The sequence below is a fragment of the Contarinia nasturtii genome, unplaced genomic scaffold (assembly GCF_009176525.2).
Source record: "Contarinia nasturtii isolate CC-2019 unplaced genomic scaffold, AAFC_CNas_1.1 Cnas_scaffold_187, whole genome shotgun sequence".
NCBI classification, from domain to species: Eukaryota; Metazoa; Arthropoda; class Insecta; order Diptera; family Cecidomyiidae; genus Contarinia; species Contarinia nasturtii.
In genome coordinates, this window is record NW_022197544.1 from 4902805 (window position 1) to 4918340 (window position 15536).

Below are 15536 nucleotides of genomic sequence, written 5' to 3' on the forward strand. Positions count from 1 at the left end.
CGGAAATGTATGAAACGCTTGGCTTGAGAAATTTTAACGAATTCGTTGATCACATCATACTCACACCCAATTTAACTTATATGCACTACATTTAATCCTTTTTTTTTCATTTCGCATCGATCGAATATGAATTTATTTCATTGATTTTATTGTGTGTGTGTCGACTTTTTTCTTTTTCATTTGTCTCTTTTGCTATTATTTAAATTTTTACCGTTTACTTGTGTGCTGCTTGTGTTTTTCATTCGATTTATCAATTCAGAGTGAGTTCGATAGTGTGTGAATGAATAAAAAAAAACTGCCACAGATAATGTAGTGCGCGCAATGCGCTCGGCATCGACATCGGCACAACATAAATTATGCATCAACTATCGATGATAATTTTTTTTGCTGATATTTAAATTCATTTTTCATCCTTTTCATTTAGGCCATACACAGAAACACACACACACACGTGCGGATACATATCGAATATAATTTGAACACAGTCATCACATTTTTTTTATATTGCGAATGGGGGTTGGGTCTGTCGCCGAATTGTCGAATTTAAAAACTGCACTCAACACACTTATCTTGATTTAAACTGACTCTCTCGAACTCATCAAACCATTCATCAAATTGGTAGCAATTAAAAATTCATTTATTCTCATGAATAAATCCATTTGCTTGAAATATTACGAACGGTGCGAACACATACTACTGATGAAAAACATTCTTCTCAATACACGCAAATTTAACAGTTTTTAACCATTCAAAATTAACCACTGATAATGCGGTTTTTAAAGCCGAGATTTAGATTTTTCATTTGTTGAATAAATTGCGAAAATAACATCTTTCGATTCGAGCTGAATAATATTAATTCGACAAAATTTTTAAATTAAAAAAAAGAAACTGTAATATTTTTTTTTGCTAGGAATTGTAAACAATATGAAATTTTCAATTCGTAGATATATTTTTTCATTGGTTAAAAACTCTCTCACAGTACTGTTTTTAATTCATTCATTTTATCCAACCAAGTAGTGGTAAGAACAAACAGTCCAATGAATATTTCAAATTATAGATGCCAATCAAACTGAGTAGACATCTCCAAATCTTGAATTGCAAGAATATAATAAAATTGAATAATCAAGTATTAATGTGCAAAAGTGATATTGCCAATCAAATAGACACATGCACTAACAACTCAATATTCCCTTCCAAAAAAAGTTTTTTTTTAATTATGTCATGTTGCACAATTTCCATACCCTCTCTGCTTTACACGTTCCTTTGTCATCATTGTATAGTGTTTTTGTTGTTGTTATTGGATTTGTTCCCGATGCCATGTTAAAAAAATAAAAATATATTGTAAAAGATAATGTTTTATGAATGCTTAATGCATTGGTTTCATGTTGTTCCGGAAAAATGTGATAAAAATTACAAATAAACCGATATTATTATGAGCTGAACATACATTGCAAAAAACGATGCATAAAAACCACAAAAAAAAATATTAAAATAATAGGGTTCGGGGCATTTGAAACAGGAAGAAACGATATTGAACATTGTATTATAATTTGCATGGCAGCAACATGATTTGCGGTTGAAAATTGAGAACGAAAAATCGATCCGATGGACATAATAGCGTTCTTCTTTCATGTATACAGAAAGATACACAAAAAATGTATAATAATATATCCCAATATATTTTGCATTTATCCACGTGTTCAATTTTTCAGTGGCAATTTCCAGAAGATATATTTGCTATTGTATTTATGACCAACGAAATCTTTGTCTCCGTCCCGTTCTTTTTCGATATATCTTGGTGTGTGTACAGTATACGCCCTTAAACGCTTTGTTAATGCAAATTATTATGTTGTTGAAAAAGAACGATGAAAATATGATTAATTTATGAAGTTATTAGGTGCACCGGAAGCACTTAATGTTCAGCCCTTGCCGGCATATCCATCGAGTTTTGATTGAATGGGTGAAGTTTTACCATCAAAAGATTTTACTACATCGCTCGCGCTTATCGCATTTGCTCTAATTTAAACAAATCAAAATTGAATACTAATTTTGCAAACTTCAAATTTATTATAATGAGAATATTTTTGCATGTTTGTGAAAAGTGCAAATTTGTAGCCAAGTGGAAATTCAGATTTGTACAGACTTCATGTCTAACTTTGGGCCAAATGGTATAATTTGCCGTTGCCTGAGACGAGAACCGCATGTGAAAATTTGTAATTAAAATAAAAAAAAGCCATCCAACACAAAAGAAAAACGAGAAAACTTGCGTACACTTCGAAATAAATCACGCAAGTGTTGTGTGACACTTTGGCACTCACGGTGGGGTGAGTTTATGGGCTGACATGTGACAGTTATGATATAAGTTCTAAGGTCACACACCATATACCAAATGAAAAACGGCCAGAAGAACAGAGAGAAAGCGTTCCAACTATGGTAACCATTTAACACATCTGCAAGTATTTGTCGCATTTTTTTTCGTTCGCCATTTCATTCGCGTTTATTTTCTATATGTTTTCGTCTGGGTTCCGTTTATTTCCGTTCTGGATTTCCTGTTTCTATGACAGATTTTTTTTATTATTTTGTGTCGTGATCGCTCAATGGATTCCAAATGATGAATAAAGTTTGCGTGAATAATCTTAATAAAATGGCCAACAAATACATGTATACCTTATAGTAGGCCAAATGGTGTAAAATTCGTATAAATAACAACAATAAAAATCCAACTGAAAAACATACAGGCAAACCAATGAACATTTTTGCTTTTGCAGCATTTAGTCGCAACGGAAGAAACGACGAAAAAAATGGTTTACGGTGAACAAAAAAAACAACTTCAAAAAAAATTATTGCAAACAAATTTATGTCCGTTGAGTGAATGATAGCGTTGTACAACACACAAGACAACAACCAAAAACTGAATAATACAAGACAAAAAAGAAAAACTGTAAACAAATTTTTCGACAATGATTCCACTTGAAAATGTTGATTTGATTTATTTATGTACGCATTGTGGTCATTGTTCGTTTTCATTGGAGAGAAAGCTTTTGCATTCTTCTTGTCTCTTGTTCTTGTGCGCCACTATTTTCATCAAGAGCTGTGCACGGAGAATAAGAGTTATTGCTGGTGTGTGTCTATATCAAAATTACATTACTCTTGGGGATTTTGAAAAGCGTATCATCTGTTATGGATTATGTGTGGCTGAAAGCCGATCAACCGAATGTGTTATGAACGTACCGTGACTAAGACCAGGCATGCCGTCTCTCTCGCTCGTTTTGTTATTCTGGCTTTCACTTGAACAACAACTGACGAAAAATTATTATCCTTCAAACTAACATGATAATAGTAAATAGGCTATTGTTTGACTCCAATAAAATGAAATTCAATTCATCTAGAGATTGAGCAGAATGATCAATTCGAAGATGAATGTAAGCAAGAGAGCTAAGAGCTGAAGATTTCTGGCTCCCCAAGCCCATTGACGAAACATACAAGTGGTTTAAATTATTAAGTCAGGCTCTGGGAAATCGATTTAGCCGTGAACCATCTGAACAGGATCAATCTTAGGTGGAATATAGTCCCATGTGAGTTTTTGAAGTGAATCTGTATATGTGCAAATGTGCACAATACATGGCAATCTTTAATCCAAAATGTGAATATTGAATTGAAAGGTTAAGTTGGTTGGTTTGATAAATGCATTGCATGCATTTTCCTATTTACATTCACAGCAATATTATTGCAGTGCATTTATTCCTTCAATGTCCAACAGCACAATGTGCCTCATTCATTCCATTGTGAGTTTCAAGCAATGAATGAGTGGATCTGTCAGTGATCGATTTCCAGCTGGAAAATTACAACAGCTACGCTCTCATTTTCGGCTTCGAACAAATATGAATTTATGCGCCCGATTCCGATTATGTGCAACAAGGCTTAAGCCTTTTTTTTCATTTTTTTGTCTGTGTGCTGACATTTTCAACTTATCTCTTTCAATGTCCGTGTTCCATTCTCTCATATATACACACATTCTGTTAATTACACTTCAGATCCAAATTAAAGCCTTGAAAATGCCATTTTCTCTCAATCAGTCGACTATTTGTTTGGGAATGGGAATGTTATACAGTTTTCCAAATATTCATCATTGCAATTATTGTGTGGGCGACGACTGTCAATTCATTTTCCATTTATGCCTGCTAATTCATGCAGCCCGACATTCGATACATTTGCAAATGTTGATAAATTGACAATATAAATTGAGCGTCTAAGCAGCTCACCGTGCATATATGTGTGTGTGTGTGTGTGTGCTATTGTTTAGGCTCGAAATCAAGCTCAATTTTAATGCGGATGGAATGCAATACAGTAGAGCAAGACATACTAATCACACTCTCACTTGAATATATTTATAGAATGTTGAATATATGTCTCCGGCGCAAAATATATTGTGTCGCAGAGAAGTACTATTCTCGCTCTATCACTCTTCTTTTGCCCGAACATATGAGCACGAGCACAAGCGCACGCAATTTGCAATGCATAACGTGCAAGACATACAAATCGGTAGTAATCCCAATGTATTAAATACAGGACGAAAACGGGCACGAAGGAAGAAAAAAAGAGACAAAGAATGAACGAAATATGAAAATAAAGGAAGTGAATTCATTTTCGATTAACCCAAATTTATTTCGGACCATGAAAATTGTATAATCGAGCGAAAATTGAATTCGACCGATTTTGAATTGAGTGTGACAGGTTCGAAAAGCATCGTGGCCAAGTGTAGAAAAGAATATACACCGCACATTGCAAATTGGTAGTACACACATCCACACATACACACATTTATTCCATATGATGTGACCAAGTACCAAAACACCGAACCGAACCGAACCGAACCGCCACTGCTCTATGTTATGTATGTTTGGAATGTGCATGTGTGGGATATAATACATAGTAATCACAATAACTGAAATATATTTATAGCTCGTTTTGGCTCAACTCCTTACTCTCGCTATCGACATAAAGTGCCTTTTTCTCAACGTTTCATCCACACGCAAATACACACACACAAAATTCACAAAATTGAAGAAAAAAAGCACAACAAAGTCTATCTTAAAGCATAAATGCATTTAGTATATATCGCATGCGACACACAAACAGTAGTAGCTAAAGAATTGGCCCACTTCAAAGTTTTCAATACAATTGATCGTTGCAACTAAGTTTGCGCTTGTATGACTCCACAATTCATGCATTTCTTTCATTCGTTCTCGTTTTTTATTCTCTTTCGTTCCCTGTTCCTCTCCGACTCACAACGCTGTTTCGTTACTTCGTTTCGGTTTTCTCAAATTTTTTGGATGAATAAGCCACGATGCAAACTCAACACAATTTTCAAAGCCATTTTCACAAGTGTACAAATCGTTTTATATGGTACATTGAATGTATATCAATTGTTGCAATGAACATAATGAAAAATATTCCATTACATAATATTGGTCAGAGAAGAAAACGATACACTAAAGTAAATACAACAAAAGTCTCCTTCTATTTAAAAATAATGACTACACAATCATACAACCATACACAGAACGGTCGACTATTATAACGAGGACGAAAACAAAGAGCCTTTTTCTCATTCTTCAAGCGAACCAGAAGAGTGAAATAATGAAGAATTGATCCTTGTGCAAAGTGCATTCGTTCAATTTAAACAACTTTCATAATATTATAAGCACACATTCTCATGAACGTCTTCCTTTTTTCCCAATTTCTCTAATCGAAGATACAAAGTACATTCCATATATTTTATAAATCAATATTCAATATCAAAAAATAGTTTCATTGAACATTATTCAAAATCCTCAAATTCATGGACAAACTATGGAACGTTTCTATTTTTAAAATTATTCAACAATTTAAAAATGGAATTCAATTATGGTTGTTGATTCAATTTTCATGTCTTTTATTAAATAGTACTTGGTTAAAATCATACATTTTATCTATTTCTCTATCTATTTGATTCAATCATGCTCATTCTTTATGCGAAAATTTCTCTCAGGTGCACCATTTACAAAACCATTGAAATTTGTTGTGATAGGTCATAACTTTAAAATAGATCACATTGAGTCGATACGAAATGATGGAGGAAACGAGATAGGTTCAGTGATGAGTATGCGGATATAGCGTTCATTTATTCAGAATTTTCTACAGCCTTGAAAAACAATATAATATGAAAGCAACACAATGGAACAGTAACAACAACAACATGAACACTGCGTTCCACCATCAGTTTAAAATATTTTAAAGCAAACATAACTCACTGTTTTATGTCAAAAATTTATGTGATAAACACTGCTACATTATGACATTGGCAATAAATAATACGATCTTACTCTATCGTTCGCTCTCTCTCTCTCTCTATTTCTCCTCTACAACTCAACTAAACATGAGCAGTCTATTTTTCCTTTGTATCTTCCTGTGGCATTCCCCGCTTCCTCTCGCTCTTATATCCATTAAAATTATTTAGACCGAATTCTGTTCGAGTTCAGATATTATTATACTTCAAAGCTGTACTGTTCAACTTTACGAGATGAATTTATTTGTTGGTTGTTGTTGTTTCTCGGTTTTTTTCTTCATTTCATATCATATATTCAATGTTTCTTGTTATTTGTGCAAAAAGTAAATATTTTTCAATGCATGATGATGATGATGATGTCGAACAAAACACAATATGTGTATGCTCGTCCGCGTGACTAACTAAATCGTAAATATACTTATAGTGTTTGCTGTTCATTTCGGTTGAGTTGGTTTTTTTGCTGGTGTTGTTCGTGTCAACTAATACGTTGCAACGCATCATCCATTAAAACTGAAACAAAAATCGAAAACGCATAAAACATTTTTGGTCAGTGGGTTGATAGAAATCGAACAGGGTCTTTTTTTCGTGTTTTTACTTTGTGTATTTGCTCTGGCTCGTTCATACGTTCAGTTGGCTTCGATAAATAAGATCGGTACAAAAGCCGATTGACATTGGCATCATTCCAATAATGATTTGAATGGCTTTTTCCTTTCATACGCTGCCGTCGTTTTGAAGGAGACAAAGCATGAAATTTAGTTTTCTCTCGCCACACAAACATTTAACGCTCCATTCAATGCGCAAACTATAAAATAGCGTACCGTTTTTTTAATGCACTTTTTATGTTTTGTTTTCATTTACTGTTTTCTAGTTAGGTTTTTTTTTCTCGTCACATGACTTTAAGTTTTGGTAACAAATGCAAAAAAAAATCACAAATAAAACAAAGTTTGTGATTTGTGTCGAGCATGATCACAGAAATAAAAACAAAAATGTTGTCTATTTCACGATCATTGGAAGAAAAAGTTGTTTGTCACAAAAATTCTCCAGTTTATTTTGTGCGTGGGGAAGAAAGTGTATCTCTCCGTGACACCTTTTCATAGATGAATGCCTCTGGTGCAGCTCAATTTTTGTTCGAAAAAAACTAATTAAACACCAACCAGCGCATAATATGCGACCAATTTTCTCTCACACTCGCACCTGCGATGAAAAACATATTTATGCTTCATTGTTATTTTTACTCTGTCAAAAATATTATCGACAGAGAGAGGGGCGAAAGTGTGTGTGTGTGTGTTATTTTCGTGTTATTTGGAAATTAATTCATTTGCACGCTTTTACGCGTTTCGTATGCTCATATGTCATTATTTATTACTAAGATGTAACCAATTCACTGATTAATTATTTCGAGATAAACAAGAGACGTAAAGCATCGACAAATTAATATAAATTACCTGCCGATTATTCTCTCCCTTTCTCCCTTTCATCAAATGAATGTTTTAAACATTCAATACAATTGGAATATGGTTTTTCAGCCGAGGAAATGAAAATTGTTTGTATGCGGCCCGGCCCCATACAACTTTCAACGAGAAAATCTGTGCGGCGGCGGGGTACATGGAATTTTTATATGAGCACGAGTTTACTTCAAATTTCGGCATTTCAGCTTTAATGGTGAAATATTTTGTGGTGATTTTCATGTTAAAACGAATTTGTGTGTGCGTGACATGTGTCAATATCAAATTAAAACTATGTCAATCGATTGGAAAATTATTATTATTACTATTGTTGCAATAAAAAAACAACAACACCAATTACACCATACAAATGAGTATATTGCTGATAGTTTTTGTTATGGTTCAGCGATAAAACATGCACTGCATGAACAATAGCCATCCAATGGATGAGATCGAAATTCGAGAATGGTAGACATAATGCAAATGAGCATGAGTACGATTGTAGACGATTCAATGATTATATTTATATGCGATTCGAGTGCTGGCTACAAAATCGATTGAATGGTATCGGTATTTCGCACCGTAAATTGCGCCTATCTAAATAAATGTGAAATTGATATTCATGTCACAAAGTTTCGCACGTTTTGTGGGGGAGGCTTCGTTTGCATTGCATTTTTTATGGCACGTAGTTAAAATCATTCAAACGAACGAATCGAGATGGGGATTATGCATTTTTCAATATACTGGATAAATCAGGCACTTCACAATAATTTAAATGAGAGTCATTTATTTTAGTTGCAATCATACACCCTTGAGTCCGTATATAGGCGAAAGTTCTAAGGGATAGGACAAACTAATAAAATTCTTCTACAAATTGTTATGAATTTTGTGAACTATCCAGTCCAATTTGAAATAATTCTTCTTTTTTTTGTTTTTTGTTTTTTTCAATAAAAGAATAATAAGCTCAATAAATCAAAATCATGGATTTATTATGGATTTTTTATGGATGGTTGACCTTTCAAACGGAGAGTCAGTGCTCTTTTTACTTACTAAGCGTTTATCAATTGAAGAATGTATTGGATTGAAACATATCATTTGGATTATTCCACTGAATCACACTGAATAAGCTAACTGAATTTCGTAAACACTGCTGAAATCAGCTCAGAATGTTCTCTGATTTGTTTTATATTCATCCCGAATAGTCAGTATAGGAAAAAAATTGAGTTAATTTTTAATTTAAAAGTAACGTCGGTCAATGAGAACATTTATCATCGCTTTCAAAGCCAAAGACAAAGATAGAAAGATTTAAAGTTATAAGTTGTTTTGAACTCCTTTCAATTGTTTTACTTCCGATTGAATCTGCTGATGTAATATTTCTCTTGTCTTTCATTCTCTTTCAAATATGTTTGCTTCGCGTTTCATTAGTAGTCCATCTGCTTTGTGTAATTATTTTTCATCCATTGGAATTGACCCGAGACATGCCATACGAAGTGCATCACTTTTATCAGTTTTGAAAAATCTTTGCACGGAATATAACTTGCGCTGTTTGTGTATATGCATCAGTGCAGCCGGAGTATTAGTCTTCGTTTTTATTTAAGTATTTCTCATTTTCCCTTCTGGAATCGCATTTTTCCCATTCGATATTCGCTAAGCTCCGTATTTTTTTTTCCTCTCAAATTCAAATACACATAACACCGTATCGCTGTTTGTTGAAACGCGCGGCGCACACAAACGAAAGCGCACAAATTATATGCACATTTTAAATTATGCGAATATTTCGTTCTATTGCAAAAATGGATTCTATGTCGGCACATTTTCGGTGAAAAATTGGTTGTGTGTTGGGCGCGCCGAAGAAAAGAAATTTATTGTATTTAAATGTATTTTCATAGGTACTACACAATTATTGTTTCGAATGTTGCTCTATTTTTTTGTTGTTGTTGTTGGTCGACTTCCACTGCAGCCAGGCGGTGCAACAGCGACGACAAAGAAACAAGAGAAAAAAAGCACCAACACTAACGATTGAAATCACAAAGGCCTCATAAGATAAATATAGAGAATTCAATGTAAATATATTTGAATGGTGTGCTGTTTCGGGTGAAAACAAAAATCACCAAACACCTGGAACAAACAGCATATATTTGTGTAAAATTTACGATGACACCCGAGTGGCCGCCTAAACATCGCTTTGTATTTGAGTTGATTTTTCTTTTTCTTCGTCTATTTAGTGGTGCAGTTTCAAAACCCAAAACTCAAATATTTCTTTCTATTTGTTCGTTTCTTGGTGAGGTGTATTTCTCATTCGGTCTTTCTGTCTATTTGCGCCATTCATGATGGACCTGTTCGCTTCGAATCGTTGCATAACGCACCATTCGGATTGTTCGTTTTTGATGAGGTTCTTTCAGGTCTATCTGACCAAAAAAACTCTTTTGTTTCGTTTGAACTTTTTCGAAGTAATTATTTTTGTTATCTTAGTCTTGCTTGCACTTGCTGTTCTCTTTCTCCCACACTTTCTATATTCTCGCTCACATTAAACCATTTCTCTCTCTTTCCTTTTGTCCCTATGTGTGTTTCACGTGTGAGAGAACTAATAAGAAATGAAGGGAAAGAGAGAGAGAAAACGCGCTATGAAAGGCGCGCATACAAATGGTTTCAATGTCCGTTTACGGTTGAGAGCTCATTTTTGCATTTAAAATGCATAAACACATCAGATAAAGTAGAATCCAGTGAGTTCCCAAAGGAAACCCATTTATATAGACCCAAGAGTGCATTACATTCGGTTGATTTTCGATTTTTTTATCGTACTCCTTCGTCTTACATTCTTGTCTCGGTCACTCTTCTTTTTCTTTATCATTCTTTCAAATATTCACTATTTCTCTCACACTCCTTTGTCCACAATCAATAGTTCTATCTCTATAAATCGAAATTCTTGTTTATTTTTATTGCTTTGCCGTGGAAGTGGATTACACACACGCGGTCAACCGTTTCGGGCCGAATGAAAGATTATCTGTGAACCGCCACAGCACAATAGTAATATTTTATGAATTATGGACTTTTGACGGAATTAAATGGCAGAAATAGCATGTTTATTTTATTTTTCTGTCAAATTTCGACTCTTTTAATTGACCCAAAAACTTACCTGTACTTTTTTCCCACTCATTTTCGACTAGAAGATAAGATTGCCCACTAAAAAGCAAAACATGAATTCAAAAGATTCACTTTTTCATAAGTGTCTATAAATCTAGACAGAAGTAAATATACATAGTCTCTACCGTCTCTGTCTGCTTTTGGTGTTTATTTTTTTGTTGCTGCCGTTGCTGTCATTTGCAAATTCATTGGCAGGTAGCTCAGCAAGTGCATGAAATATTTTGCGTTTACATGAACAAATCGGAGCTAGGGGTCATTTCTTTCGTAATAAAAAGAAACACGGGGAAATTGCATGCATAGAAACCATAGTAAAGTCAAGCGACGGATTCTTATAACAATGGACGAAAGCAAAATACAAAACAGAAACAGAAAGGAAAAAAAACACACAACAAATACCATAAACATAAATATATATATTTCGCGTGCACAATTTTGTGAATAAAATGTACAAGAGACAAGAGGCTTTGGCCAACAACAGCAATGATTGCCATTTCGGCATGAAAAACAAACGACTTATGTACAAGCATTAAAAATGGTCGATGCGCGTTTGCATACACTCACACCGAGTGAAGTCTCAGAGATTATAGTCAAGCACATTTTTCCCATGTGCTCACGATCCGTGAATTTACTCGATGTGTATATTTAATGCATTTTTCGAATGAGAAAGAGAGAAAAAAACACACGTACACTTTCACACACACACCCGTCAAGAGAGGGAGAGAGACATTTAAACTGCAATAACTTTTCGCTTAGATTAGCTTAAGAATTCTGGTCAACTTAATGTCAACAACAAAAAAAATGTTTTTTTTTATTATTTTTCATTGCATATTTCATTTGAATATCAAATCCAGCGGTGTGACTTGTTTATGAGTACTTTTATTTGCTGGACTCACAATGTCTTTTACTTTTGCTTACATCAAACAACAAAGTATAATGTTCAACTATGATAAATACAATGGTAATGCACCGAAAATACAGAAGAAAAATGAGAAAGAGAGAGATTGACAATCATTTTCTCTTGTTGTCGTTTCACATGCCTGCATTCATTGCTTCGAATGGGTTTATAGTTTGAATAGATGTGGTTCCATATTTCTTTACAAGTCTCGACGCCGATTATATAATCAACGGATGAGTACGCGAAACGCAACTCGCTGTCATCACTCATCAAAATACATTTCTCTCTTTCTCTCTCATGCTTGTTTCTCAAAGATGAATTACCACACTCTTAATGATATATGTTTCAAATATTTTCCTCTGTCGCTTCTTAAAATTTTATAGAAAGAGAACTGAAGGTGAATCCCGTTTGATTTGTGCACACACTTTTCGTGGGATATTTCTCTCTCTCTCTCTGTGTGTCTCTGCTTTGTGTGAGTTTTCTTCACAAAATTGTGGTATTTACATTTTATTTGTCATGGTTGTGTCCACTTGTTATTTGAACGAGAGAAGAATTCACTGTTTGTCGCTGCTTATGACATTCCAAACTCGGACACGCAATACGACGATGAAAATCACTGATGCTTAAAGTGCATACTCGATACTCAGTCGAATGACATAATTAAAAACATAAAAATAAACTTGAGAACAACTAAAGCAGCTGTATCAGAAATAACGAGAGTGCGCTTATGACACTTTAAAATGATTCACTTGTTTATGAAATTCGATCATAGTCGTTGTCCGTGAGCGCGTCATTTCGTTCTTCGGTCGCATCGAATATCCAACATTATATTGATACAGTTGAGTGGTGCAAGAGTAAGACTTCATCAAAAAACGGACATTTGTTGACGAAACATGCTAAAGATTGACACATATCGATAGTTTAAAAAAAAAAAAAAGAATGGCCATCAAGTACGTAAATCATGCAATGGCAATTTAGCATCAATTCATCTAGCTGACGCCTTGAGAGCGTGTCTGTGTGTGTGTGTCTGTGTGTCTATGCGTATTCAAACAGAGATTAGTTCAAGGGAAAATGAAAGAGTGAAAAATTATTTTCATATGGTAAAATCATGCAAATTATATCACGATCGCATAAATTTTTGAATTTAACCCATAAGCCAAGCAGTTTTAATGCATATTAGATGCTAAGTGACACACATAATCAAAAATAAAAGCCACACTTTCAATTGAAACTTTTTTCCCCTTAAAATCCAAAGTTTAACAAAGCCGAAAAAAAAAACAACGAAACAGAAAACACAAAAGACTTCCCCGTAATATGCAATACAGGTGTGACTCAGTCGAAGAGGTGCGTGCAACAATAATATTAATTATGTGTGAGAGATTTTTGTTTTCAAGACCTCATTATGAACCGTCATGAATGCGCTCACTTGCGTATTCTCTCTCACACAAAAATTATCATACAATGTGGAAATAAAAATGGTGGTTTACTTTATGCCAATATTTTAAGTGATCCGAAATGAGTGCGGATAAAAAAAAGAAGAGTGAAGAGAATCATTGTTTGCAAACTGTCTTCAACGAATGGCACACATTCGCTCTTGCGTCGTTGTACAGAAAATCATCGATTAACCGAGTACTCTTCGAATTGCCGTTTTTTCTCTATCTTCACCAATTTTATCGGCTAAAACTTTCGTCTTCGCTGTTTAATTAGTCGACTGTTGCAACAGAGCTAGCTCAATTTTTTCTCTGTCTCTCTTACTACCGCGTCGTTTTTGCATCGATTGTATGTGATGTTTTTTTCCTTCTCTCTGCTTTTTATTTCCAATTGGCACACATTAACGCACTTGCTTAAGAGCGTTTGTCTTAATTTCAAATATAAAAATGCTTCAACTCTTTTTTTGCATCTCCCCATTATCTTCGATTCGACTGAAGTGAAACCGTGGAACGAGGAAGCGAAATCATGTTCAAAGATTCTCCACATTCAATACACAATTGGTTCGGTGGATTCTTCTTCTTCTTATTTTTTTTTTTCGTTTCAATTTCCGCTTTCCATGCGAAATATATGACTGTCGAGATAATAACAATGATGATGTTGCTACTTGCTGATGGGAAAAAAGAGAGCTTGGGTGCTATAAAGAAAGCGATAAACTTAAATATGGAAAATATGTTAGACGTAAATCAAGAAATGCAGTTGAATAGCTGAAGAAGTAGAAAAAAAAAACGACGCGATAAAAGACAATTATAGCTTTTACAAGTGCATTTTAACCCTTAAATCATGGCACAGAATGAGAGCGTAAGAGACTAAAGAAATTGATGAACCAAAATATATTCATTCTTTCTTTTTATGTTTGTGTGTTTTTATACCAGACAATATATTGAGCTGACTATTTATTTGAAATGAGACAAAATTGCAGGCTAAGCGGGACATTTCGATTGTGTGACAATAACAATTCGGCTCTTTAAGGTGTTACATTGAAGAGTTCTATTTTGGTATTTTCAATGTCTACATTTAGCTTTTATGTTGTCACACAATTCTCACTCACTTCAAATCGTCTCACTTCAAATGAATAGTCAGCTCAATATATGGTCTGGTTTTTACAGCGTGAAATAGCCATGTCTTCACTCATTTCTTCAATGGTACGTGGTGTGTTTTGGCTAATGTCGTTTATTTAACTGTTGAACGAACTCAATAACTTAATTTCCGGCTATAAAATGAACGCATTCATGTTTTCGCTTTATTAGTTACTTTACCAAGCCAAACGGAGAATTGGCATCGAAAAACATACAAACAAAAAATGAAACGGATTCAATTAAATTATAGTCAAGGCCACTCTATTTTAGCTCAAAATGTGTTACAAACTGAAAAAATGGGTCATTTAAAAATGTATAGATACGGTTACGGCACGTCAATAAAAAATTAAAGTTTTGCTTCTTTTTTTTAAACTATAGTTTATTTAATCGAAAATTTGATATTTAAATGATTAAATTTGATGAGCAAAATATACAAATTTGATGATTTAATTATAATTACATTGAAAAAATAATCACATCCTATCATTTTATAATTTAAATTCGATTTCGTTTAAATTGAACGAATGAATTTTATTCAAATTTTATGTGATTTTCTCGTCAATGATCGCTTGCTAATTCTCTCCCTCTTCTCTATTTCAGATGAAACATTATCGATAGCACGAGGTAGCACAGTTCCGTTGGAATGTCCGATAGATATTCAATCATGTGGAAGTTTGCATTCGTTGAAATGGTTTCGCGGCAACGACCGTGTTGCGCTTGTGCCCGGTGATGGTGGTACACCGAATGTTGACGGCCCGTACCGTGGCCGGTGAGTATTTATCCGATATATTTTATATTTAAACTATCGTTTTCCAAACAACAACACCATCAATAACAAACTTTATGCCGAAATGTACTTCATGTATTTTCACAACAAATTATTTGTTTTTCCGTTTCTTTTGTGATTTTTGTTGTTTTTTGTAGCATTACAATTGATCCAGATGGTTCGCACACAAAACTATATATTAAGTCGGTGCAAGTGCATGATGAGGATACGTATAAATGCGTTGTTACTTATTCGGATCCATTGGATTCGTGCGAAAGCAAAGGCTTATACATAATCAAGCTGAACGTATTGGGTGAGTAATGGGATTTATGGGAATCGAATTCGATGAACGCGTTAATACGTCGAAGCCATTTTTTGAACTGTTTTTTTT

The 15536-nt window shown here is 34.1% G+C and overlaps 1 protein-coding gene across 9 annotated transcripts in view; it reads left to right on the plus strand.

The window, feature by feature from the left end:
* The window catches only part of LOC116336818 (hemicentin-1), a 57855-nt gene that overhangs the window by 15408 nt on the left and 26911 nt on the right, over nucleotides 1–15536 (plus strand). For all 9 annotated transcript variants that reach the window (XR_004200742.1, XR_004200743.1, XR_004200744.1 and 6 more), the window contains exons 3-4: nucleotides 14980–15148; nucleotides 15304–15458. Coding sequence is in view for 5 of the 9 variants with exons in the window: in XM_031760964.1 (XP_031616824.1) it covers nucleotides 14980–15148; nucleotides 15304–15458 (324 nt within the window). In the remaining 4 variants the exon portion in view is untranslated. The remainder of the gene's footprint in view (nucleotides 1–14979; nucleotides 15149–15303; nucleotides 15459–15536) is intronic.